At 44.0% G+C, this 26660-nt stretch overlaps 1 protein-coding gene and 1 long non-coding RNA gene across 2 annotated transcripts in view; both read right to left on the reverse strand.

Moving 5' to 3' along the window:
* The window catches only part of LOC309345551, a 130301-nt gene that overhangs the window by 52568 nt on the left and 51073 nt on the right, over window positions 1-26660 (reverse strand). The gene's annotated exons all lie outside the window — the stretch shown is intronic.
* WDHD1 (WD repeat and HMG-box DNA binding protein 1) overlaps window positions 1-26660 on the reverse strand; it is a 35532-nt gene that overhangs the window by 1485 nt on the left and 7387 nt on the right. Inside the window, exons 5-25 of the mRNA XM_081867416.1 lie at window positions 26112-26223; window positions 25367-25417; window positions 24224-24319; window positions 23111-23203; window positions 21393-21499; window positions 18102-18243; window positions 17730-17928; window positions 17346-17533; window positions 15650-15834; window positions 14940-15181; window positions 13101-13238; window positions 10763-10919; window positions 9068-9182; window positions 7981-8112; window positions 5877-6097; window positions 4371-4510; window positions 3916-3957; window positions 2680-2732; window positions 2407-2565; window positions 778-911; window positions 419-554 (exon numbers count right to left, since the gene is read on the reverse strand). Coding sequence (XP_081723542.1) covers window positions 419-554; window positions 778-911; window positions 2407-2565; window positions 2680-2732; window positions 3916-3957; window positions 4371-4510; window positions 5877-6097; window positions 7981-8112; window positions 9068-9182; window positions 10763-10919; window positions 13101-13238; window positions 14940-15181; window positions 15650-15834; window positions 17346-17533; window positions 17730-17928; window positions 18102-18243; window positions 21393-21499; window positions 23111-23203; window positions 24224-24319; window positions 25367-25417; window positions 26112-26223 — 2842 coding nt within the window. The remainder of the gene's footprint in view (window positions 1-418; window positions 555-777; window positions 912-2406; window positions 2566-2679; window positions 2733-3915; window positions 3958-4370; window positions 4511-5876; window positions 6098-7980; window positions 8113-9067; window positions 9183-10762; window positions 10920-13100; window positions 13239-14939; window positions 15182-15649; window positions 15835-17345; window positions 17534-17729; window positions 17929-18101; window positions 18244-21392; window positions 21500-23110; window positions 23204-24223; window positions 24320-25366; window positions 25418-26111; window positions 26224-26660) is intronic.

Consider the following 26660-nt stretch of genomic DNA (forward strand, 5'->3'; position numbering starts at 1 on the left):
GGTTCTTCATGCCTTACAGTTGTTCCTACTGAAATTCATTTGGTTACTTTAGGCCCAGTTCTCCATTCTGCTAAAGTCACATTGAATCCCAATTACGTCTTCTGTGACATTAGCTACCCCACCCCCATGCCTGCAGGGGCTGATGGGAGTTGTAGTTCAGCAACATCTGGAGGGCCTGAGCTTCTACACACCTGGCGTGGCACAACATAGGCCATACTGTGCCAAACGTGCGGATTCATGCTTCACGCAACTACCTCAAAGTTCATTCATTCTGGGGCATGGTAACAATGTTGGAGCAAGCAATGGAAAAGCAGCAGAACCCAGGAACGGGGAAAGGAAACGGGGGGGGGGGGGGGAGGATTTCTATAGAAGAAGCAAATGAACAGAAGTAAAACATTCCATGAGGGAACTCCATTACCATCCTTTCTTCTGCAGACAGATTTCTGAATCGACTCATGCCTTCTTTTATTATCTCAGTTTCTTCAAAATGAGGATTATCTGCCCCAATGCAGCTTCTGTTCTCGTCTAGCCACATCTGGAACCCAGTCTTTGGCCTTGAAAAAAGGAAGAAGAAGAAGAAGAAGAAGAAGAAGAAGAAGAAGAAGAAGAAGAAGAAGAAGAAGAAGAAGAGGAGGGGGAGGAGGAGGAGGAGGAGGAGGAGAAAGGGATTCTGAAATGTTCTGCAGCTGAAGTTTTGGAATGCCCGGGGAGCTTTCTGGATTAGCCACCCCACAATGGCAACGGGAAAGACTGGGACTGCCCCCCTGGGACACTGACCTTTTATTGTCACTGCTCTCAGTTGGAGTTTGAGGTGGTTCAGGTGGGGGTGCTTCAGTTCCCCCTCCTCTCTCGTCTATGTTCTTCTTTTCAGTACTAGGTGTTCGGGGTTGGAAAAATGCAGCTGCTGCAGCCTATACAATTAGATACAGGTTTCAAAAATTCACAGTGAACGTGTATTACTTATGCATTTCAGACCGTAAAATACTCTCTTGATGTTAAAACATTTCCCTTAAAAGGGTGTCTTTATAGATCTTTTTTTCTCCCAGTCCACAGTTTTCAATGCATTATTAACTACAACAGAAGAAGTTAGTGAGATAGCATTTCTTTTGCTTTGTGTGTGTGTGCATTTACTGTTTGTATGTATGTATTTTATCTTCACCTACTTACTGTTTCTTTGTATTGAAAAACAAAACAATAGGCATGCCAGGGTCTTTGCTTTTTTGACCACGCAACATCGTTTTTTACCCACTTAAAAAAAAATGCTGTCAAACAACCAACAAAAAATTGTATACATCTTGAGATAAAGTAACAACTCTTGACTGTTCAGTGTTCACTTTTCTATCATGTGCATATTGTTATTTATGAATGGTGCACCACAACAATAAACCTAACCCTCAACAAGTGGCTGGAAAACAGTTTTTTGAGATGAGCCCAACAAATTTCAGGTATGAAAATCTTCTTCAGTGCCAACAAGCAACACCTAACAACAATTCAGAAGCAAAACAGGTAAAATGTGTGCCCTTGAGAGAAAATGCAATAATCTAGTCTTGTGCATCACCCAGTATTCCCAATAAATTCGCTAGTATGCTATTAGTATGATGAAAAAAAGTATTAAAGATCTTAAAGGTAAAGGTAAAGGGACCCCTGACCATTAGGTCCAGTCGTGGCCGACTCTGGGGTTGCGGCACTCATCTCGCTTTATTGGCCAAGGGAGCCGGCATACAGCTTCCGGGTCATGTGGCCAGCATGACTAAGCCGTTTCTGGCAAACCAGAGCTGTGCACGGAAACGTTGTTTACCTTCCCGCCAGAGCGGTACCTACTTATCTACTTGCACTTTGACGTGCTTTCGAACTGCTAGGTTGGCAGGAGCAGGGACCCAACAATCGGAGCTCACCCCGTTGCGGGGATTCGAACCGCTGACCTTCTGATCAGCAAGTCCTAGGCTCTGTGGTCTTACAAGCCTGATAAAGGACACAAAAGAAGAGGTGGGGGTGGCCCTGTTTTGTGGCCCTTCAGTGGCGCTCACTCTGTTTCTTCACCTCACTTCTTCATCTCACAAACTGACCTTCATGCTTGATCTTACAGCCCTCACTTAGGGTACAACATTTCTTGCACTTGATATGAGCTGACAAAAATGAATTAGCTGGGCTCCACCCCAATACAATCGTACCTTGGATCCCGAACACTTTGGTACTCGGACATTTTGGCTCCCGAACACCACAAACCCGAAGTGAGTGTTCCATACATACGATGGGGCTTCCGCAACTTCTGATTGGCTGCAGGAGCTCCCTGCAGCCAATCAGAAGCTGTGCTTTGGTTTCCGATTGTTTTGGAAGTTGAACAGATGTCTGGAACGGATTCCATTCCACTTCCAAGGTACGACTGTAAGTCAACACGAATCTCACCTGCTTTGACTTTGGCTTAGGAACCAGCGGTTTTATAACTGGACTCTTCTTGTTTGAAGCAACTCGGCTGTTTGGCATGGAATTTTTCTTGCCTTGTTTGGTCATGTTGTCTATGATATTAGCCAGCTGAACCAGCTGATCCTTTTGGCTACTGGATACCTAGTGGAGCAAAACATTTTTAAAAAACCCTTACTTTCCATCGCTCAGGATTTCTGACAATCTTCACACATTTTACTTCAAATTTGAAGTGAACTAAAATCACCAAATTCTCACCTTGAAGGGATTGACTCGCTTTTGACTGCTGGACACAACTGCAGCTTTTGTTACTGGAGATAGAAGCGATAGGGGAGAAGAACACCAATGAAAACCTTTAGAAAACACTGTGTATGCCTTCTGGGAAAAGGAACTAATTGTTTTCATTTACAATAGTTAAGTGAGCCTGCGTATACAGAAGTGCTTTATTAATTAACGTTATGTGTTCTTTATTTTTAGGGTAGTAATCAATGCTGTACACATGGGATTCCATTTATAAGCATAAGGTAAAGGTAAAGGGACCCCTCACCATTAGGGCCTGCGTATACAGAAGTGCTTTATTAATTAACGTTATGTGTTCTTTATTTTTAGGGTAGTAATCAATGCTGTACACATGGGATTCCATTTATAAGCATAAGGTAAAGGTAAAGGGACCCCTCACCATTAGGTCCAGTCGTGACCGACTCTGGGGTTGTGCGCTCATCTCACTCTATAGGCCGAGGGAGCGGGCGTTTGTCTGCAGACAGCTTCTGGGTCATGTGGCCAGCATGACTAAGCCACTTCTGGCGAACCAGAGCAGCACACGGAAACGCCATTTACCTTCCCGCCAGAGCGGTACGTATTTATCTACTTGCACTTTGATGTGCTTTCGAACTGCTAGGTTGGCAGGAGCAGGGACCGAACAATGGGAGATCACCCCGTCGCGGGGGATTCGAACCGCCGGCCTTCTGATCGGCAAGTCCTAGGCTCTGTGGTTTAACCCACAGCGCCACCTGCGTCCCTCATTATAAGAATACCTCAGAGATATTGCAGGTTCGGTTCCAGACCATCACAATAAAGCTAATATTGCAATAAAACCCAGCTCCAGCCATAGTCTACTCCCATGGCCGGAAGAGGGGCAGCAGCGGGGAGCTTCCTTGCCCTGGCTGGGCTGCCTGAAGTGGCACGCATGTCCTGGTAAGGAGCAATATCCACGAACCACAAAAAAAGCAAAACACAATAATACGAGGTTTGCCTGAAGCCACCTCTCCCCATGCCCCACACAATCCCCCAACTCCTTATAGCTGATTTGGGGTGCATAGTGGGAGCTGGAGAGGAACTGTTCCAATTTATTATATCAGAATTAAGGGAAGCAAGCATGCTGTTTGACAAAAGGAGAGGAACTGCAGTTGGGCAGCTGACACCAAAAGTTGCACAAACAGGCACAACCATGAATATCTTTTCCTTGCCTAGAAAATAATAATAATTTTGACTCACCAGATTTGGGAGTAGACACCTTTTCAGAGATTGGCGGAGGTCCTTCAGAAAGATATGACAAATGGTGTATATGTAAGTGCAAACATGAGAAGAGGAGTGAAATTTGAGGCATATTGCAGGTTAACCCTGAATAAGTGCTGTATTATAGTCCTACTTAAGAACATCAGCTAAGCAAAATAGATGGTAAGTGAGCTACAAAATGCTAAAAGCTAGAAAACACAGAAGACAGACCCTACTTGCTACAATGATTACTGAGGGAAAGGAGAAGCAAGCTTTTCCTTCCTTGAAAAGGAAAATGAATCAAGAAAAATAAACCCCAGAAAATAGTTGTTCTTTGTGGAGCCTGTCATGCATTATATGTCTGCTCTTATCAACAACCCGTCCTCAGGATTTGGGAAATATGACAACTATACAGCCTTCTGCCCTGAATACTTGTGTGCATCTGTCAGTCTTACTAGGTTTCGTCACTTCAGATGTGCCTTCCTCCTCCTCCTCCTCCTCCTTCTCCTCCTCTTCCTCGTAGGTCTCCATACTTTGCTGACGTTGAAGGTTTCTGATCCGGGCCTGACCTGATTCTGTGGGGGTGCTACTGTAACTGAAAGCAGATAAATGAACTCAGCAGTCTACTCATTTAGTTAGATATTTAGATAAACAGATAGATAAGAGGCAGCTGCCACACATGTAATACCCTGGGCCATTAGTAAGATTAAAACAACAACTGATTTAGGTCACATGCTAGAAAATATCTTAAAACTGCATACCTAGGTAAAAAGAAGACGCTAACTACACATCCTGGCAGCAAAATAAATGAATCACCAAACTTCTGTTAAACTCAGTGAAGGGCTAGGAATAGACAGTGCTGTACCACTGATGAAACTAAGTGTGTGTGGTTGGAAGAAGGTATCAATCACTCTGAGGGGTCTAAAAGGAGGGAGAGGATACAGGGAAAATATAAAGAACAGTAACATGTGTTGCACAGCACCTTAATGGACTGTCCTAGAGCTAACAACAAGTCTCTGGTTAAAAGTACACTCTAACGAAGGTCACTGCCAACACACAACCCTTATCTACAATTAAGGACGGTGGTGAATAGTGAAGAAAATTCATGTGAGAAAGGAGGAAAGTGTGCAGACAATGGGTTAAGAGTTATATTCAGGCCCTTTCTAAATGTGTGTGTGTTTGGGTGGGTGTGTCTCTGTGTGTGTATCTTCCGTCTTCAAACCTTTACACTTAAAATGCTATTCTGTCCTAGGAGAGAAAGATAAGCTTAACTCTTGCTTCCAGAACATCCCCAGTCTGTGAAACATCCCAGTCTCCGCAAGAATCAACTTCAAGCCATAAAAAGATGGCTGTATCTTACTTTTTATAGAAGATTTGTTCCTCATAGAAGAAGAAGAAGAAGAAGAAGAGGAGGAGGAGGAGGAGGAGGAGGAGGAGGAGGAGGAGGAGGAGGAGGAGTTTGGATTTGATATCCCGCTTTATCACTACCCTAAGCAGTCTCAAAGCGGCTAACAATCTCCTTTCCCTTCCTCCCCAACAACAAACACTCTGTGAGGTGAGTGGGGCTGAGAGACTTCAGAGAAGTGTGACTAGCCCAAGGTCACCCAGCAGCTGCATGTGGAAGAGTGGGGAAGCGAACCCGGTTCACCAGATTATGAGTCCACCGCTCTTAACCAGTACACTACGGTGGCTCTCAAATGGTGCCTGTTCCCTTTTTAAGCATTGTTTCAGTCCAGGGGTTGAGCACCAGTATAAAGGCTCCCCATTATCCACGATACTGACAGGGAAGGAACACCATCAAACCTCAGGCTCTGGCAGATAGAATATGGGACTGGAAGCCACACAAATACCCACACTCACTATGTGTCACTAGTACACGCCTACGTGATGAATGAGGTCCCTGCAACTCCTTCACTGCAAAAGTCTGCCAACTGTAGTGTCATTCTGGAATTTCTTCTTACCCAGCATTCAGATGATTTTGGAAATCCTCTTCCTCCTCCATGCCGTTCTCTTCAGCAGCTGCCAACTCAGCTGCTCTCTCTGCTGCCAGTTCACTGAGCCGCTGGGCGAGATTCAGCCTCCGAGAGCGAGAGGCGTACTTGATAGCTAAGCTCCTGGCATTCTGAGTCATAAGCTCTGCAAGTTCCATGCAGCGAAACTCGCGTTCCAGGGTACAGGAAAGCTATTCGTACGAAAGGGGAAAAGAGAAACAAAGTCCCGTGGTGTTTAGCAAGGGAAGGTTCTCTTGTAAATTCAAGAGAACAAAAGCTATACAGTAGTACCTCTGGTTAAGTAACCCTCTGGTTACATAAACTTCGGGATGCGAAAGCGGGAAATCCGGAAGCATTTTATTGGGTTTTGCTGCGCGCGCATGCGCAGAAGCGGTCCTCAGGTTGTGGAAACCTCGGGATCCGACCAGACCTCTGGAACGGATCCTGTCCGCAACCGGAGGTACCACTGTACTCATATCCTCCTCCCTGTCACTGGGAAAGCCACCTGCCTGTGGTCATTCTTTTAAAAAGCAGTAACTTTGGTGGGAACCAGCCTGCTACTGGAGTTACACTGCCTTTGAAAACTGTTACTTTAGGAAGTAGACCTCAACATTTTAAAACTGTACAGGAGACAAGTCAGTAATGGGCAGTGCAAAGTTCTGGGGCTATGACACTGCAGACCAAAGAACTATGGCGTACAGTGGTGCCCCGCAAGACGAACGCCTCGCAAGACGGAAAACCCGCTAGACGAAAGGATTTTCCGTTTTGGAGGCGCTTCGCAAAACGAATTTCCCTATGGGCTTGCTTCGCAAGACGAAAATGTCTTGCGAGTTCCTGCGGGTTTTTTCCCCTCCCCCCCCTTTTTCTAAGCAGCTAAGCCGCTTATCAGCTGATCCGCTAAGCTGATAAGCCGCTAAAAGCCGCTAAAAGCCACTAAACTGCTAATAGCGCTAATCCGCTAAGCTGTCAATGGGCTTGCTTCGCAAGACGAAAAAACCGCTATACGAAGAGACTCACAGAACGGATTAATTTCGTCTTGCGAGGCACCACTGTATTGGGGTTAGTTTACTGAGGCTTCACCAGCAAAGGGTGGGGCAGTTGTCATGTCACTTTCCTCTCTTGGCATAGCTTTCTCCTGGCTCAGCAAGGCTCCTCTCTTAAAAGCCTCCTGCTCTTTAGGCATTAGCTACTCAGACATTAAGCCCCCAGGTACATTCTTCCTCTCTGATCCAGCCCCTCCTTACCCTTCTCCATTCTCCTCCCATTCCACATAGTTTGCGCTGTGCCTTGCCCCCATCCCTGACACCTCTGGTTCCACCCACTGCAGCAGCTATGGCTACAGTCACAGCCAGCCCACCTGGGACTTCGCAGCAGCCTGGGAATAGCAGAGGTGTTGGCACTGCCCAGCCACAAGATTGGTGTGTTGATTAAGCAGATCTATCTGCGTTATCTACCCACGCTCAGACCACACAATGTGTGTTGGCAAGCTATTGTTGTTGTTGTTTAGTCGTTTAGTCATGTCCGACTCTTCGTGACTCCCTGGACCAGAGCACGCCAGGCACTCCTCTCTTCCACTGCCTCCCGCAGTTGGGTCAAACTCATGCTGGTAGCTTCGAGAACACTGTCCCAACATCTCGTCCTCTGTCGTCCCCTTCTCCTTGTGCCCTCCATCTTTCCCAGCATCAGGGTCTTTTCCAGGGAGTCTTCTCTTCTCATGAGGTGGCCAAAGTCTTGGAGCCTCAGCTTCAGGATCTGTCCTTCCAGTGAGCACTCAGGGCTGATTTCCTTCAGAATGGATCGGTTTGATCTTCTTGCAGTCCATGGGACTCTCAAGAGTCTCCAGCACCAGAATTCAAAAGCATCAATTCTTCAGCAATCAGCCTTCTTGGCAAGCTAGATCTTGCAATAGTGCGTGCTCAAGCCTAAGCACCCTTTGTATGTTTCAGGGGTTAATAAAGGGTCACAACCAAATTCCCAAGCTGCAAAGAAATAATGCTATTTTGCTAAGCAGCGTGACATCAAAATGCTTCAAGAGCTGTAGTTGCTTTTTGAATTGAGAACCTCCCTCACTTACTGCAAACATTTTCATCAAGAGATTCTGCTGTTCTTGGGTTGCCTGGCTTTTCACACTTTCATCGTGTTCATATCCATTTTGGGATAAGTAGTCCAGGTAGCGGTGAAACAAGACAGAGCGCCAAAATTGCTCCTGAAGCATGCAGGAAAAAGAAAGGGGGGGGGAGGAAACACAGTTCAACACGTTGCTGTTTAATCAGGACCATTTGTAGATCCTGATATTTGCAGGAATTAGCAAGGTCCTGAGATTGCTCTAGTACTTACAATAAACAAGCACACAAATGCATGCCCTCCACATGCGATGCATGTAAACCGCTTTGAGGGTTTTTACAACACAGTGGTGTATTAAATGAATGAATGAATGCAAACACACATATACAACTACGGGCAGAGCTTCTGCACATTTTCTGGTCAATACATGCAATTTAAACATGAATTCAACAAACGTTTCTGACGAGCCCCACAGATAAGACCAAGGGGTTCTGCAGTGCTTTTCCTCACAACAGAGATAATTTGCATCAGAGGTGTTTTATATTAAACGACGTGTCAGATAAACTACTCAAGGAACTCACGTGCTCCACTTCCATGCAATACAGACAAAGCAAAAAGCATACAAAATGGGTCTGAGAAAAGGAAGCAAACTGCAATCCCTTATTTAGGTCTTCAGTCTTCCGGCTCCAAATAAAGATATATTTTTTCCCTTCAGTTTTTGGTGCTTGGTATTATTTTGAGTCCAGCATTTGTTATGTGTGGCTGCTGCAAGGAATTTGTCTATGACCGCAATCGGTTTTTATGTTAATATTTATCATATGACGTATGCGTTTTATGCGGTTATTATTTTTCACCTGGGATCCAAATGTATGAAGGGTGAAAAGTGCAATAAATAACAACAACCATAATGTTGCTTTCATTAATAACACTGTCGTTGTTAACAAACCCCCTTTTCCAATATGGATCTATGGACCAAATCCCAAGTTCTGACTACATACACGCTGCTGCGAGGGCTGCTTTAATAATCTGGACACACATGTCAAGAGGGCTGCAATGGAAGACAGCCAGCAAACCAAACCAATGTTGACTTTCCCTACCTCCATCTGGCCCTTATCTGTTGCTGTCTGACAAAAAGGAAGCTTGAACGGCAGCACTGCTACTGCAGGACGGGGAAGGGTAGCGGGGAAACGGGCTCCTTTACAAGGGATGCACCTGCAAGGAGGGAAGCACAGAATTAAGATGCACACCTAAAAGCTGTGTCTCTCCCCCCCCCCCCCGCCCCCGAGTAGGCTCTATCTAAAGGAGAAATCCATGCACTCACAGCACAATAAATAAAAGGTACAGCTTTTCTTGCATTTTACCACTTCGGTCTACAGGTCAGGGAGGGGCAGTTTCCGTACTCTCCCACATCAGAGGGGAGAAAAATGGCATGCGTTAGTTTTTATTTTAAAAAGTAACACATTACAAAAAGAGTAGAACAAAACTCCAAAAAAGCATTTGCTAAATCTAAAATTTTAGCCCCGTTCAATTACACTATTACAATCAAATCCTGCATTCACTCACTCTCCTAGGTGATTAATTTTTTAAAAAATACACATAAAGAGAAACCCTGTATTTAAATAACACACTTTCTGTCTTTTTCTTTCTTGGAAAAGGAAGGAAAACCACAATGACTGTGACTTGCATTCATCAACCCAGATGTATCCTGGGGCTTTTCATTAGTTTCCCTAGAAATGAATGACTCGATGGGGGAAGCAGAAGAACATGCCGTTTCTGTACAATTGGCCAAGTCCACAGATAACAGCAAGATGCCTCCCTGAGTGGCTGCAGTGAGCCCAAGCTTAGCTTTATCAGGGGGAAATAACGCAACCATTGGAAGAAAAAGATAAAAGTAAAGCAACCATGTACGGCTGCACTCTATATCTGCAGGGAGTCTGCAGCAAAAGGGGAGATTCAGGGCAGCCCTAAGGTGATGGTAGTTGTGACAATACCATCACTGAAGGCAAGAGCGGCCTGGTGCAGTAAGACCGGCTTCTCCAGCAGCTGGAGCTGGTTTGTTAACTGTATTTTCACTCTGAAGGTCTCAATTATTTCTTCTGTAATAGTGAATTTATTCCGCCTACCAAACTGTTGCGGTTTTTGTTTTACAGTGGTGCCTCGCAAGACGAAAAGAATCCGTTCCGCGAGTCTCTTCGTCTTGCGGTTTTTTCGTCTTGCAAAGCAAGCCCATTGATGGATTAGCGGATTAGCGCTATTAGCGGTTTAGCGGCTTTTAGCGGCTTAGAAAAAGGGGGGGAAACCCGCAGGAACTCGCAAGACATTTTCATCTTGCGAAGCAAGCCCATAGGGAAATTCGTTTTGCGAAGCACCTCCAAAACGGAAAACCCTTTCGTCTAGCGGGTTTTCCGTCTTGCGAGGCATTCGTCTTGCGGGGCACCACTGTACTCAAATTTATTATGCTTTGTTAGCTAGCTGCTGTTAGAAGCTGCTCTGGGGGCAGCTCACTTTGGAAAGGTAGCAAAAATTAAACCAAAGCAAGTCAATTAAGGGCAGCCTTAGTTGCACAGCTGGCCGTTTAAAGGGGAAGATACGCTTTCATTGCTAGCAGCTCCACACAGACCTCTTCCCACCCAAGAAATTTAGGCTGCAGGGGCCTGGACTAAACAGGCAGCAGTGGAGAAGTTGTAGACAGACAGCAGCAGAGGATAAACGGACAGGTGGCTTTGGACAAAACCACCTGAATATTCACGTGCTTTTCTGTTGTATAACCATGCAAACTCTTAACTTCCTACCTGAGCTGCTGTGGGTTTTCATGAATGCCCACAATCCAGTAGTGATCTGACTTTCCTTTACTGTGCTCCCTTGTGTCACAGACCGGGGTCCAGGTATTACCAAGTCCTCGGTTCAGCATGCGCACGACACCCTCTGAATCCGCGTAACAAGGGGTACCTACAAAATCAGGAACACACACACACACAGTGTTGTTTTGAGGGTTCGCTCTGAAGCAGACGCATGAGCTACAGGTAGGATTCCCCCCCCCCAACATTAGGAAGAATTTTCTGCTGGTAAGAGCCATTTGACAGTTGACAGACACCATCAGAAGGTAGTGGACTTTTCTTTGCTGGAGGTTTTAAAGCAGAGTTCAGTTGCCCCTTGGGGGTCCCATCCCATTTCTATTATTCTATTTATTTATTTTTATAGATATTTATTAGAATTTCCAATTTAATACAAAAAGCCAACAGAAAACAAAAATGCACAAAAAATAACAAAAATACACAATTAAAAAAGCAAAACAAATATAATTCCCATAACTTATTTCCATTACCTTGTTTCCCAGACCTCCTCTCACCTCCCCCTTTTGTATTCCAGTTCAAGTTCTTAACTCAGCAAATCCTTATTGTAACTTATTATAACTTATTTTAACTTATTGCTCAACCTTTGCATTACAGCTGGTAAGCACTTAATTTCTGTCCAACATCATTCTAACATTCTACAGGTAGGATGTTAAGTGCAGCAGTCCTCTCTGCCTCTCTGAATAAAAAAATGATGGCACATTTTGAAGAGAATCAGGGGCTGTTAACTTTGGAAATAGCCCCACCTTCTGGTAGTCTGTAATAACTAAGTTGTTGAAATTCAGTTTTAACAGCCATGTCCCCTTGCAATCTTCAAGAGCAAGCAAATGCACAAGTATCAGTGACCCTTTAAAGCTGGTAGACAGTGAAAACGATGTTACTCTTGCAGGATAGCCACCTATCATTCACAAAGGAGCAGTGCTTGGTCCCCTTCCCCACCCTGGTATCTTCCTCAAGTTTAGAGACGCTAAGTTTTGCTCCTGAAAAGCTCCTTGCCCAGATCCATCTCCACAGATCTGGGTGTTCACTAATAATGCTGAACTTCCCCGCTTAGGACCTTGCAGGCATCTCCACCTCTTAGGGCAGGCATAGGCAAACTCGGCCCTCCAGATGTTTTGGGACTACAACTCCCATCATCCCTGACCACTGGTCCTGTTAGCTAGGGATGATGGGAGTTGTAGTCCAAAACCTCTGGAGGGCCGAGTTTGCCTATGCCTGTCTTAGGAGGCTGCAGGCATCTTCAACACCACCAGTGACCAATTTAGCTTGTAAACCAGCCCTTGGGGATAATGGCTTGCACCCGAACTTCCCTTCCACTTATCAGTATCGTTATTTTATTCCGATTTTTGCCTGCCCTTCACCATCAGGTCCAAGGGCTGCAAACATCCAAAACTGAATATTAAAAACTGCTATAACAAATTATAGTCGCAGAAATAGGGTGAGTTCACATTCAAGGACCAGGGCTTTCCCTTCTCTCTCTCTCTCTCTCTCTCTCTCTCTCTCTCTCTCTCCCCCCCCCCAGTCCTGGGGGCTGGGGAGCCTTTGGGAATGATTTGGAATATAGTGCAGATGGCTGCAGGGGAGGTGCTGAATGTTGGGATACTGCCAGGGAGACAAAGGCCACCGCTGCCTCCACGTCGACTCCGGACGTCCATCGACCTCCCGTAGATACAGTATCAGCAATTAGCGACATGAGCTCCAGAAAATAGCTTTCCACATTCCAGAACTGATGCACGCTCTATCGCAGAGTTCGCACAGCGAAAGTATCATTTAGAATGTTTATTCAGCGTTGGTCAGAACAAAGAAAAAACATGACTGCCTGCTTCGGTCTGCTCAGGCAGAGAGAGAGAGACAACAGCTCTATCAAAACAGAAACATCCTGTGAACAGGAAATACGCAGGCTGTGACACAAACATCCTGCTCCCTTTTAAGGTGGAACGGAAATATCCTAACAGTGGAAACCGGCTCCTCTCACTTTCATGAAGAGAAACTTAGGATCCAAACCAGTGAGCAATATCCAGTTATGTCTATCCACTAACAGAACAAACTTTCACTTGTGCAATGGGACTTCCTCTTCTGCTTACACACCCCCTTGTACCCACCCACCCCCTCAATATAAAGGATCATAGGAACTTCTAGAATAGAATTGATGGGGCGTGAGAGGGTTGCGGGGGAGAGTAGAGGAATGGGGAGTCTGTCGCACAATGCTGCACATTTCCTCCCCAGGAAAATGATATTGACATATCTCAGAATAAAGGAGAGAAGCAAACCATCTTACCTTCTGCTGAAAATCCTAGCCATGTGAGATAGGATTTCCTGGAAAGAGGAAGTGGGTCACCGTGCAAAAGCTGCCTCTTCTTCCTTCCCAGCTCTAGCAGCTGCACCCCAAGACACTGATCCCCATCAAAACCAGTACCTATAAAAGCAAGAGGGGTGGGGGGCAATTGATTCTAGACCGAAGGAAGTTGCAGAAAAGGAGCTGCTGCTGGTGGGTGAAGATAGCTGGATGTTGCTCTGTCGGTGTGCCATTTTCTGGGCACCTGAAGGACCTGGCTGAATTTCTATCCCCTGGTTAATTTTTAAGCATTCGCAGAAAAGTTCTTAAGTCTTGGTTGAAGTGTTCTCCTACTGGTTTCTCTGTTTCTCTCCTACTGGTTTCTCCTACTGGTTTCTCAGGAATCTGACATCAGGAATCACAAGACAGAGAAACCAGTAGGAGAACACTTCAATCTCCCAGGACATTCTATACAAGATCTCAAAGTAGCTGTTCTATTACAAAGGAATTTCAGAAATAGACTGGAAAGAGAAGCTGCTGAATTGCAACTTATTACCAAACTTAAAACCATGGCGAGACCTGGTCTGAACAAAGACATTGGATTCTTATCTCATTATACATGACAAAGCCATTTTTCACCTTCTCACCCCTTGCTTTTCCCTGTAAGACCTATTGCAGTCGTTAAGAGTCGTCAACAGGCTCATCACAGCTATCTGCCAATCACCCATTCCCACCAACCTTCTGAGTAATACCCCTCCCCACCTTCTCCCTGGTTTTTGTCTTACTTGAATTAAATGATATATTTCGTTAAGTGGCTTTTTGTGGCAGGACTTCTCCTTCCTCTCTCCTCCTCCCCCCAACACCACAGACTTCCATCCTCCCACCCCATCCTTCCCCAAGTCTGCTAAAGAGGGTTCCCCAACCTGAAGGGTGGGGTCTGTGAGGGAGAAGAGAATCCATCCTGTCAACCGTGTCTGTTCAGCTAGCAGATGGATACTGTCAGCTTTGACCCTCATTATCCCAAAACATACGTATAGGTCCGTATAGTTAAAGCTATGATTTTCCCCGTAGTGATGTATGGAAGTGAGAGCTGGACCATAAAGAAGGCTGATTGCCAAAGAATTGATGCTCTTGAATTATGGTGCTGGAGGAGACTCTTGAGAGTCCCATGGACTGCAAGAAGATCAAACCTCTCCATTCTTAAGGAAATTAGCCCTGAGTGCTCACTGGAAGGACAGATCCTAGAATCATAGAATCATAGAGTTGGAAGAGACCACAAGGGCCATCGGCTAAAAGACTTTGGCCACCTCATGAGAAGAAAAGACTCCCTGGAAAAGACCCTGATGTTGGGAAAGATGGAGGGCACAAGGAGAAGGGGACGACAGAGGACGAGATGGTTGGACAGTGTTCTTGAAACTACGAATGTGAGTTTGACCAAGCTGCGGGAGGCAGTGGAAGATAGGAGTGCTTGGCATGTTCTGGTCCATGGGGTCACGAAGAGTCAGACACGACTAAATAACTAAACAACAACAACAATCCTAAAACAATTCCAATGAAGTCTAAACTTCATTGTGGCAAGACGGGGTGTCAGAGAGACCGGTGTTGTAAAGCCAGTAGTACAATTACAAAGAAATGGAAGTCGTTGGGAATGTGATGACGGCTCACTTTAGAAATGCAACTAAATTAAGATACTCAACATTTCCCCATTCAAAATCAAAGCATGATGCTTCTATGGCATTTTTTGAAACAGAAGTTGCAGCAAAAAAGGAGGTGGGGGGGGGAAAACATAACTAACCCTGAAACATATTTAAACAGGAAAAAAAAGCCTGCCAGGGAAATCACCTTTGTGAAAAGCCACCAACAGCTGCTCTCCGTGTCCCGCCATGGACACCACAGGGCCAGGGAGGCTGAAGATGTCTTTCTGAACTCCCCCATTCGTGAAGAGGCGGAGGAGAAGGGTGCTTGTGGCACACGCAGCCCAGCCCTGGCCCAAACAAACCGCTTCAATCTCTTCATTCTGCAACATGTCAACTGTCCACTCCTTGTTGGAATCCCAGGAGTTAAAATGTATGCAGTGAAGCTTGCTGAAAATGGGAAAAAGCGAGGGGGGAATGGGGAATAAAAAACAAGAAGTGATTAGGGATGTTCAGACTAGAGTCTTTCTGCTGAACGTTTTTTTCGGGGGTGGGGGGTGGGGTATTCACCTAATAGTAGCAGTTTTGTTGGAGACTAAATTAAACCAGAATGCTGGTTTGTACTGTTACAAGTTGAAAACATGCTAGGAAAACTGATCACCAATTTATTAATTAGTAAGTCTTCTTTCCTTTATCAGATCCACCTTTTCTTCATTCCTCAGCTGTTCCCTTGAGGTTTTGCACGAAACAAACAGTAACAGTATCTCCAAGAGATGTTGCACTAACAACAGCTCTGAGATCCATTCATCCTGATCATGACCACTACAGGTAAACCCCTGGCATGCCAAAAATAGGTTTGGTAGTGGTTGTTTTTTTAAGAAGTTGTGTTCTTCACAGAAACATTAAAATAAGTGTTACCTCGCTAGCTCCTCTGTGCTCTCGCAGGCTAGCAAAATAGCTTCACTGGAAAGGGCTGCCATTGTGTGATTCAAAGAATTTGGCAAGTGCATAGCGTGATGGATGGCTGTGTCATGGAATTCCACATCAATGGCGTTGTCCTGTTCATCATTATAGCAGCGAATAATACCAATAGAGTTCCACACCTATGGGAGGAACGTCAACAGTAACACTACTTTCAGAAAAGCAACATATAGCCTTCAACATATAGCCTGCTTTCTACTCTGAATGGATCCCAGGTCACCTGGTCTAACTCTAGCAGAGGCTACTACTCTATTCCTAATGCTGGTGGTCAACAAAAAAGGCTTAAAGACTCTCTCAAGGCAAATCTTTAAAAATGGAGTATAAACACTGACAATTGGGAAACACTGGCCTGCGAGCGCTCCAGTTGGAAAGCAGCTTTACCAAAGGTGTCATGGGCTTTGAAGACACTGGAACTCAGGACAAAAGGGAGAAGCGTGCTAAGAGGAAGTCATGCTTGGCAAATCCACACCGTGATCAACTCCTGCCCGGAAACCAAAGTCCCCACTGTGGAAGGACGTGTAGATCCAGAATTGGCCTCCACAGTCACTTATGGACTCATTGTTAAAACCGTATTTATGAAAGACAATCTTACTCAGCTACAAGTGATTGCCAAAGAAGAAGAATGTTCACACAAATATCAGACAGGCAGGGTATAAATAATAAAATATTTCTGTTATTATTATTAAACATCATTACTGGATTTTTGGAGACCACTTTGCAATCATTTTCTTGAAAAGCAACATACAAAAACTTAAATAAAAATTATACTCTCTCCATTTCCCCCTTAATTAGATGGGGACAACTGGCTGATTATTTTGACGTGTTTGGTTGAAAGGGCTGAGGGCAGAGGAAATTTCAAAAAGCAAAGGGGGGTGACAATATCACATGCCCAAGAGAGGCCTCCAATGTCTGCTGTGAAATGATCTGATAAATGCTGGCCAATATTATACCACAGAGGAGAGTTTAGGCTGCAGTGCAGACTTATATTCTAACTGTGGTTTATTACTCCAAACAGCAAAAGACAGGGGCAATGTCTGAGAGACCAGGCAAGTTGCTTGCTCCTGCGACATTTCTCTTTTCATTTCTCTCCTTGTAAAGATGGCACCTTATTGATTGAAATTTATTGACCTTCCCTCACTCCTCTGTGGAATAACACCCCATCACCTTGTTTCTTGGAAGAGGCGGGGAAGAGTCATTCCTACTCACAAAAAAATCTTAAGCCACTTTCCCACCCCCATTCAGGCAATGAGGTGAGTACATACACCCTTTCTGGAAGGTTTTTCTGTGCAACAGCAGCCTATGTAGAGATGCACTGCTTTAAAAAAGAAAAGAAAAAAGAAACTCAGCCCGTTCCCCCCCCCCAAAAAAAGGAGACAACAATTGATGAAGGGACCAATTTATCTGGGAACTGGTACTGTTTTGTGTGGCATCACACTCCCTTGAAGGATCAGCTGCATAGCCTGGGGGTACTTCTCGGATCAGTATCACTCTTGGATCCTGAGGTGGGACCAATGGCCAAGAGTGCCTTTTCCCAACATCATCATCATCATCATCATCATCATCATCATCATTATTATTATTATTATTATTATTATTATTATTATTTTAAATCTGCCAAAGAAAAGAAACTCACCATGAAGCGGTGAGTGAGGTGAACCGGAGTGGAGCCAGGCTGGAAGGGCTTTTGCCGAGGAGTTGGCACTGGCCCATCGTAGAAAGGCCTCTGGGTTGATGACAGTGGCAGCAGCGGGGCAAGGCTTTCCTGGTCGTCCTCTTCTTCCTCTTTGTCAAGGCCAGAGTTAGCTTTCAGCAATCCAGTATCTATGCAAGGCAGATAGCTTTGTATCAGTGGCTTAGGAAAGCAAGGGCTTTTTTTAAAAAAATCTTGCAACACCCACCCCCCAACCAAAGGATATTGTGAGCCAAGCTGGCAGCATCCTTGATGTGTCTGCAGTTCCTGCAGTGTTCGTCCTCCCTGCCCCCCACTCCATACACCCAAGCTTTGGGAAATTCAAACCTAGGGAGTTATCATCCTCTATTATTGCCCCTCGGTTTCTGGGACGGCCCGATGCCATCATGGGGTCGTCATCATCATCTTCATCGTTCCTCGCAGCTTTGGAACCCCAGTCGTCCCCAACCGAGTCTCTGTTCAGGAAGTCCTCGCCGTCATCCTCATCAAAAAGTTCGTCGTAATCTTTGACACCAGGAGCAGATGCCTAAAGCCATGGTTTAAAAGTTACTGTCATAAAATCCACATAGTGCTATCAAGAAAACATCACGTTTTATCCTGAAGCCTGCCAAACTCCAGATTTACATGAGTGGATAAAGATTGCCATCCATGATGGGAAAGGATACCGAAGAACCCAAGAAAGCTTCCGGTTTATATTACCTTGCAGTTTGATTTCTTTCCATCTACATCACAGACATTCTCAAGTAGTCCCAGATTGCCTTCCATGTCCGTATAAGCAACCTGCCCGCCTATTGGGTGCCAAGCCAAACCACAGATGGTGTAACTTTTGTCATGCTTCACCCTAAAAAATAATGAAAAACCAGTGTTCTGTGCAGGTTTAAAATCACAATCTGTTAAACCCTCGCTACAGAAAAAAATTGTTTGGCTCACAGGACTTGGACAAATCATTCTTGCCTTAGCAAAGATCACTACAGCAGAACACAAGAACCCTGTGGAAAAACCCTGTGACATGTATGAGTCCTAATACTGTAATTGTAATCAATTAAGTGAGAAACATACACACTAGTCCTCTTGAGCTCATCAAATCTTCTCAATGTGCTACGTCCTTCTGAATCATATGTAGTTAAGAACAATTCTAATTGGTTCTTACTAAGACAGATGAATCACATGCGGTCTGTGCAACCCAAATCGCTATGCTCAGGCAGGCCCAACACCCAGCTAAAAATTAATGTGGCCCGTTTGCAGTTTGCACGGCTGATATACACAGAGGAATGTCTTAGGTCCATGGGCCTGAAATTCCACATTCCTGCTCTAGGGCATCGGGATTTTTCACCCAATGCAAGTTGCCCTAATTTACATAGGATTTTTTCTCCCAAAAACAATCCCAGTTCAAAATTTTCCAGAAAATCCACACCACTGAGCACTGCAGTACAAAGAGGCTAACAGTTATGATTGCATGGAATGGACAGAGATGGCCCAATGAGAACAAGGCAGGCGTCTGTCCTGTCATAAGCTGCTTCACCTCTGGATTTAACCAAACGTAAGCAAAAGCTAATAATAATACAGTGGTGCCTCGCAAGATGAAAATAATTCGTTCCACGGGACTTCCGGGATAGCGCGAACGGGTAATGGCGGACTCCCTCTGAGTTCCGGAGGGAGTCGGCTCCGCTAAGGACGGGTCTTGCCGTGCCGGCGACACGGGGACCCTTAGAAACCGCAGGCGCGGAAGCCTGCGGACATGGTGACTCGGTGGGCACCTTAAGCGCCCTCCCTGACCCGCGAAGAGCCTTTTTAAAGGCTACGGAGTGGACCGGAGAGTGGCGTGGTGCTGAGAGTCGATCGCTGCCTTGGCGGAGCGAAGCCGCGAGCCATGACCGGAGAGCGCTGTCTTTCTTCTTAAAATTTGGACTGAAAATGTAACCCGTGAGTAAAAGGAAATTTCGGCACTAAAAGTTTCTTATTTACGAATTCGAGTATGATCGGGGGGACGTGTTAAAAAGGAAGTCCGCACTCCCCCTCCCCACCAAAAGATTTAAAGCAAAGAGATAGCACCAGGTCGGAAAGACTTTGGTGCTTAAACGGAGAACTTTCACAAACTGAATTAAGAAGTAATTTGAGCAGGAGTGGAAGAAAGAGGAATTCCGGGGGTTTTGCTTTTTAAGTTGACCCCCCCAGACCCGGGTAGCGCCCAGTGTGGGAGCCCGAGAAACAGAATAAGAAGTTTGACAGCTGTCAAAAAGAGCTGTCAAACGATTAGCCGAAACGTGGAACTGTGTTATAACTGCTTTTCTGGATTAAATGCTACATTGAAACTGAATTGATTGAACTGATTGGAAACAAAATAATTCTTAACAACAAAGTAACTGACTGTTGGGTGAGACTCATGATGGAGATCCCTCTGGAGGGAACTGATGACATTGCAATGGCTGCTGAAGGAAAATTACTGGCAGAGATACAAAAAATGTTTTGTCTGGTGGGAACCTTGCAAAAACAGAACACAATTATGACTGAACAGTTGATGACCTTCAGTCTTAAACTTAACGACTCTGTCAATGGAACTAAACAAGTGGAAAAAAAATTTGCAGCTGCAGAAGGAGAGATAACCCTATGGGGGGAAGGAGAAAAAGAAAGAGTTCAACAAGAATGCAAACAGAAACCTGTAACTTTTGGGAATCAAAGAAACAAGGAGGATGACTATGGGATTGCAGATCTGCAGGGCCAGAGGAAGAGAGAAGCCCCTGGAATAATCAGAATATTGAATCAACAAAGAATGAACAAGTTCAATGGGGACTTCTTTCTGGGGCTGGACTTTGGGAGATTCGTTGTCTTTGGTCAAAAACTGTCTTTGTTTGATTTGGAAGAAAGAAAATATGAGGAGCTGCTGACAGAACCTCATGGAGAAGGGAAGACCAACAAAGAGGACTATAAACAAAATCGGCGGAGAGAGGCTAACTGGGGCCTGAAGGCCTCGGATGTCAGAAATCCAGGCTAAAACTGTTGTTTATCTATTTGGGTAGGGGTAAAGCGGGGGCAGGGGGGAGGGGAATTTGGGGTGGTAAAAACCTGGGATTTGGAACTGAAATATTATGATTTTAGATTTAATATTAAAAAAAAAAGAAAAAAAAAAAAAGGATGAATTTGTGGGAGAGAAATTACGCCGACCTTGGAGAATAGATCCAATATGGGAAAGGGAACATGTAAAATTATGATAAGTTAAAAAGGGGGAAAAGATAAATTGGAAGGAAAGAATTGAATAATTTTTAAGAGATCTAATAAATAATTTGCTGAGCTATGTAGTGAAAATGGAAGGTGGGCAGGGGAGTGCGGGGAAGTCATTGAAAGGAGATGAAAATTTGGTTGTGTTTTGTTTTGTTTTGTGTTTGTTTTACTTTTGTTTTGATTTTTTTTTATGTAAGTTTGTTTTGTCTTTAAAATTGAAAATTGAATAAAAATTATTTTAAAAAAAAAAAAAGAAAATAATTCGTTCCACGAGTCTCTTCGTCTAGCAGTTTTTTCGTCTTGCGAAGCACGGCCATTAGCGGATTAGCGCTATTGGCGGCTTAGCGGCTATTAGCGGCTTAGCGGCTATTAGCGGCTTAGAAAGAGAGGGGGGAAAGGGAAAAAACTCGCAAGACGTTTTCGTCTTGCAAAGCAAGCCCATAGGGAAATTCGTCTTGCGAAGCACCTCAAAAGCGGAAAACTCTTTCGTCTAGCGAGTTTTTCATCTTGCGAGGCATTCGTCTTTCGGGGCACCACTGTAATAATAATAATAATAATAATAATAATAATAATAATAATAATAATAATAATTTATTTATATCCCGCCCTCCCCAGCCGAAGCTGGGCTCAGAGCGGCTAACAACAGTACAGCATTCTAAAGAGGGCCAAATGTTCATTTCATAGGCCTGTGGCTCCCAATTGCTCTCTTAATAATTGTTCTACTTTGTGTAAGGTCATCTTTACAAGACACATTATGAAAACTACAGGCACCTCTCCAAGCACTCCTGGGTGTCCACATCCCAAATGACTATCCAGCCACCAACACTTCCTGCTGCCAGATACTGTCCACATGGAGACCAGGCTACAACATTGAAGGGCTGGTAGACAAAGGAAAAAATAAAGATGCATCATTAACTGCAGAACACGTTGAACAATCTCACTTTCATTTTGGGCACCAAGCAACTGTACTGATTATTAATTCTTTGTGAGAAAAGAAAGCATCTATATTGGGATTTTCTAAGCAAACCGAAAGGCAAAACAGATGTATGAAGATACTGGGCACTCGTTTCAACTTTACATTTATCATCCTTGCGAGGGATGAGGAGCCTTGTATTTAAGGGGAAAAAACACCCTGTACCTTATATAAATATGAAAGTTGAGAAACTATTTCCAGTTGCCACAGCCACTGCCCAGTCCTATGAAATGTCAGGTTCTATTTTACAATTCTAACATTTGGAAATAAAATTAATATCCCACAGTAATAATAATAATAATAATAATTTATTATTTATACCCTGCCCATCTGGCTGGGTTTCCCCAGCCACTCTGGGTGGCTTCCAACAATACACTAAAATACAATAACCTATTAAACATTAAAAGCTTGCCTAAACAGGGCTGCCTTTAGATGTCTTCTAAAAGTTTGGTAGTTATTTTTCTCTTTGACATCTGGTGGGAGGGTGTTCCACAGGGCGGGTGCCACTACTGAGAAGGCCCTCTGCCTGGTTCCCTGTAACTTGGCTTCTTGCAGCGAGGGAACCGCCAGAAGGCCCTCGGCGCTGGACCTCAGTGTCCGGGCAGAACGATGGAGGTGGAGACGCTCCATCAGGTTTACTGAACCGAGGCCGTTTAGGGCTTTAAAGGTCAACACCAACACATTCCATTGTTCTGCTATGCACTCTGTGCTTACCTGAGCAATGACGCATCTATCTATAGGAAGGACTATTAGAAGAAGAAGAAGAAGAAGAAGAAGAAGAAGAAGAAGAAGAGGAGGAGGAGGAGGAGGAGGAGGAGGAGGAGGAGGAGGAGGAGTTGTTGTTTGGATTTGATATCCCGCCTTTCACTCCCTTTAAGGAGTCTCAAAGCGGCTAACATTCTCCTTTCCCTTCCTCCCCCACAACAAACACTCTGTGAGGTGAGTGGGGCTGAGAGACTTCAAAGAAGTGTGACTGGCCCAAGGTCACCCAGCAGCTGCATGTGGAGGAGCGGAGACACGAACCCGGTTCCCCAGATTAGGAGTCTACCGCTCTTAACCACTACACCACACTGGCTCTCGTTTATTTTGCCTAGTTTATTTTGGTTAAGAGTCAAAGACTGAGTGCACTTGAAACTGAACAGTACCTTTGCAATGAATTGTTTATACATATGCACAGGATACTGAGAGCAAGTAGACTCCTTTCAGCAAGCGGTACAACCACTAATACTGTATCAGGTCTCCAAAAGGAAACTGCTATATCCCAAGGATGTTTGCAGCACATATATTATACAGGTCTGCGCAGAAGTAAATTTCACTGAATTCAATGAGACTTACTCTTCCAGGTAAGGAGATAGGGGATTCCCTGCAGGTAGACTGCTCATTTAGAAAAGCATATCATAGCCACCCGGGAGCAATCAGTTTAACAATGGATAGCCAGCACTTCCTTCATGTGTCAGGAAAGCCCTCTTCTTACAATACGTACAGATTGAATAGCAAGCACCTAGAGGATACCAACCTGTGTGACGGACTTATCCAACAGATCTAGTTGATGATCCCAGGTTTCTCGTCTGTATAGTTTAACCACATTCTCTACTGGAACAGCAAGCAACTATTCAGAGGGGGAAATGTTTTGTTTTTAATAATAATAGTTTTATTATTTATACCCCGCCCATCTGACTAGGTTTCCCGGCAAATCTCAATTACAAGATGAGTTCCAGTTTTGTGGCTTTAGTTATAAAAGTATTTTTAAGCCACAGTGTCGTAAAATATCTAGGCAGAGTAAAACAATAAAAGAACACCATTAAAAACAATACGATGTTTGATAAGCAAGCACTGATGCTTCATTCGTTTTGGAAGGAACTCACTAGACACAGAGCATTGTACACAGAACACAGAATGCATTGTATGGGTTCCGTTCTGTTCCAACAAAGCCGAGAGACCAGCCTGTGGCAACAATCTGAGTCAGAAAAAGCAGGACAGCTCTCATGGCTAAGACTGCAAACCCTCAGGAGCAATGGAGATTGTTCCAACAAATGTCTGAATCAGCCAAGCACATGCATACTACAGCAGCTATACCGAGTACCAGTCTTCCACAATGCTGCTTGCCATGAGAAGCGTGGCACTGCCCTCTGGCAAACATGACAAGTAGACACCTTTCTTCCCAAATTTGAAGCTACAGAGGTGGCCAGAGATTTTTCTGAGCAAAAGATTAGCAAGAGTATGTTACTTTTGCTTGCCCTTTTCGCTTTGTGAAAAGAGCAACCAATAAATGTAATTAATTGTGATCATCCATTATATGGGAAGAGGTTCTTGTGCCATTTCATATGTTGCCCGCTCCCTGCATCAGCATTACTTAGAAGACACAGCATTTATGATTACGACAGCAGCACCTTCACCAACACTCGCCATCCTTAATCCTGAGCAGGGCTCTGCCATTGTTCCACATATTGGATTTCTAAACACTCAGTTGCTACATCTCCACTGCACAGTGGCATCAGGGGAGGTTGATTTTCAGAGGAACAACAATTTGAAAAGAAGAGATTCTAACACATTTCCCTACCCATTGCTTTTCCAAATTTACGCGCACACACACACACACGGATTAAAACACATAAAGACAACTTGTTACCTTTCCTGTTTTGGGTTGCCACGCGTGTCTACATATTGTTTTTGCATTCACCACATCATTACACTTCTGCAGCAATGGCCAGTTTGTCTCACAACTCTGGAAGCAAAATAAGTTAATAATGGTTATCCATCTTGAGATGAACTCTTTCCAAATATGAGATTCAGGTAGATAGCTGTGTTGGTCTGATGCAGTCAAAATAGATAAATAAATAAATAAAATAAAATAAAATGTCCAATAGCACCTTAATAATAATAATAATAATAATAATAATAATAATAATAATTTTTTTTTTATACCCCGCCCTCCCCAGCCAAGGCCGGGCTCAGGGAGGCTAACAAGCAATAATAAAAACAAGTTGAATGAATACAACTTAAAAACAAGATTAAAATACAACATTAAAATATTGAAACATTAAAATGCAGCCTCATCACAGGAGGAGAAAGGAAAAAGGAAAAAAGAACTAAGTTTCTTCTTCGTATAAGCTTTCATGTGCATGCATACTTCTTCAGATACTTAGCTGGTCTCTAAGGTGCTACTGGACATTTATTTTATTTTTTATTTAAATGTGATGAGTTTTAGATGAAGCGGGGTGCAATATAAGTTCCCACCCAAGGAAGGACAAATAGCCACTGTGGATCCACAGCCTGGGAGAATCGAAAAAAAGGTCTTCAACTATGCCAGTTAAGTATCTCTACATAGTGCTACTCAAACTTTGAGATCATTAGGAACTTCGAGAAGTGAAATGGAGACACTTCCATCCCTTAACTGGAATGTTTCTTTAAAATGTCTGAACACAGTTGGTGTGGGTAATGACATGTAGGACAAGCCATAAATTTGAATGATTTGGTAAATATGTACTCTATGAACCTGCTGTCTTCACAGTATATGTTCCTGGTTGCCTGAGTAGCCTGTGACCATTTTTCCTGTAACGAAACACTCTCTTCCAGAAGGCATGGGCCCTCTTGCACTAAACACAGAAGGGGGCGGTTTTTCTAAGAGCACGAAAACGTTAATATCTGAACACAGACAATGGAAGTTGGTATGAGGTCAATGCAGACATGAGAGAAAATAAAATTTTAAAAACCTACTTAAGTATCTCTTGTGGTAAAATTCCAGGTTTAACTCTAAGAAGTGGCATTTTACCTGCTCTGAAATTTTCCATACTCTGACCGACCCGTCACAGCTTGCTGATGCCTGTGCAAGGAAACATTTTTAGAGAGTCATTAGCCTCTGACCAACCAGCAAAGTACTACCGCATCAAGGTTTACATTGAAAACAGCAGCAAACAGTATCCTAAACATATTATGTAATCAAACGTTCATGGACATACTGGTCTTCAAATGCATTAGCATTTAAGGTGCGCTTGATGTTTTCCTATCAAGTGTTGGAAAGAATAGTTGAAAAAATCAAGCCTGAATTTGATTTTCATATTATCTTTTCTACTTTTTAGCATAGTTACAATTTCATGAAGTCACTTTGCCAGTGCCACATCATTCATATATACACACATATACACACACACACACACACACACACACACACACACACACATATATGAGAGAAATATTTTGTTTGAAGGCACTCTTAAAAGAAATGGTTGAGTATTTACAAAGCCATGACAAAATCTCATTTTAAAAAAGTGATAATGAACACTATAAACTTTTTATTAACATCTGACTGTCATGTCTCTCCCCAAAGAATGCTGAAAGTCATAGTTATATAGCTTTGCAGGTTATTCTGTGCTCTATATATGTCACAAAGTAATTTTAGTTTTGAATTTATAAATTATTAATTTATTTCATTAAGGAGGTTTTACAAAAACCACCTTAATTAAAATGTGTGATCCACTTTTAAGAGACAAGAGAAAGTCCACTGGGAAAGTTGTTACCATAAAAGTGTTCTTTGGATCGAATGACACACTTAAAACAGGTGCGTCATGTCCTCGAAATGTCTTTTGCTGGCTGCTGTCAGTTACTTCCACAATCTTCACCAGGAAGTCACTAGGGATAAGCATAATACTACTATTAGTTGTGCTATATAATGAAAAATTGAAAATCAAACTTTTATTGGAATAAATGAAGCTGTATTTCTTCCATTTAGAAATGACTCAATTACAATTACAGTGTAGATGTACCGTATTTTTCGTCCTATAGGGCGCACCGGCCCATAGGACACACCTCGGGGGTTTTTGGGGGGGGAATGAATAAAAAAAATTATTTCCCCCCCCCCAGCCACGGCTGCCGCCCCAAGCCTTGCGCACACCTGCCCAAAGCACGGGACACCCTCCGGAGGGCTCCGCGTGCTTCGGGCTACAGGCTGCTGCCCCAAGCCTTGCGCGCCTGGCGGGACCTCCCGCCGGGCGCACAAGGCTTGCGGACACTTGCCCGAAGCACGGGGAGCCCTCCGGAGGGCTCCCCGTGCTCGGGCAGCAGGCTGC

Source organism: Podarcis erhardii (assembly GCF_964252035.2).
Source record: "Podarcis erhardii genome assembly, chromosome: 1".
In the NCBI taxonomy this organism is placed as follows: Eukaryota; Metazoa; Chordata; class Lepidosauria; order Squamata; family Lacertidae; genus Podarcis; species Podarcis erhardii.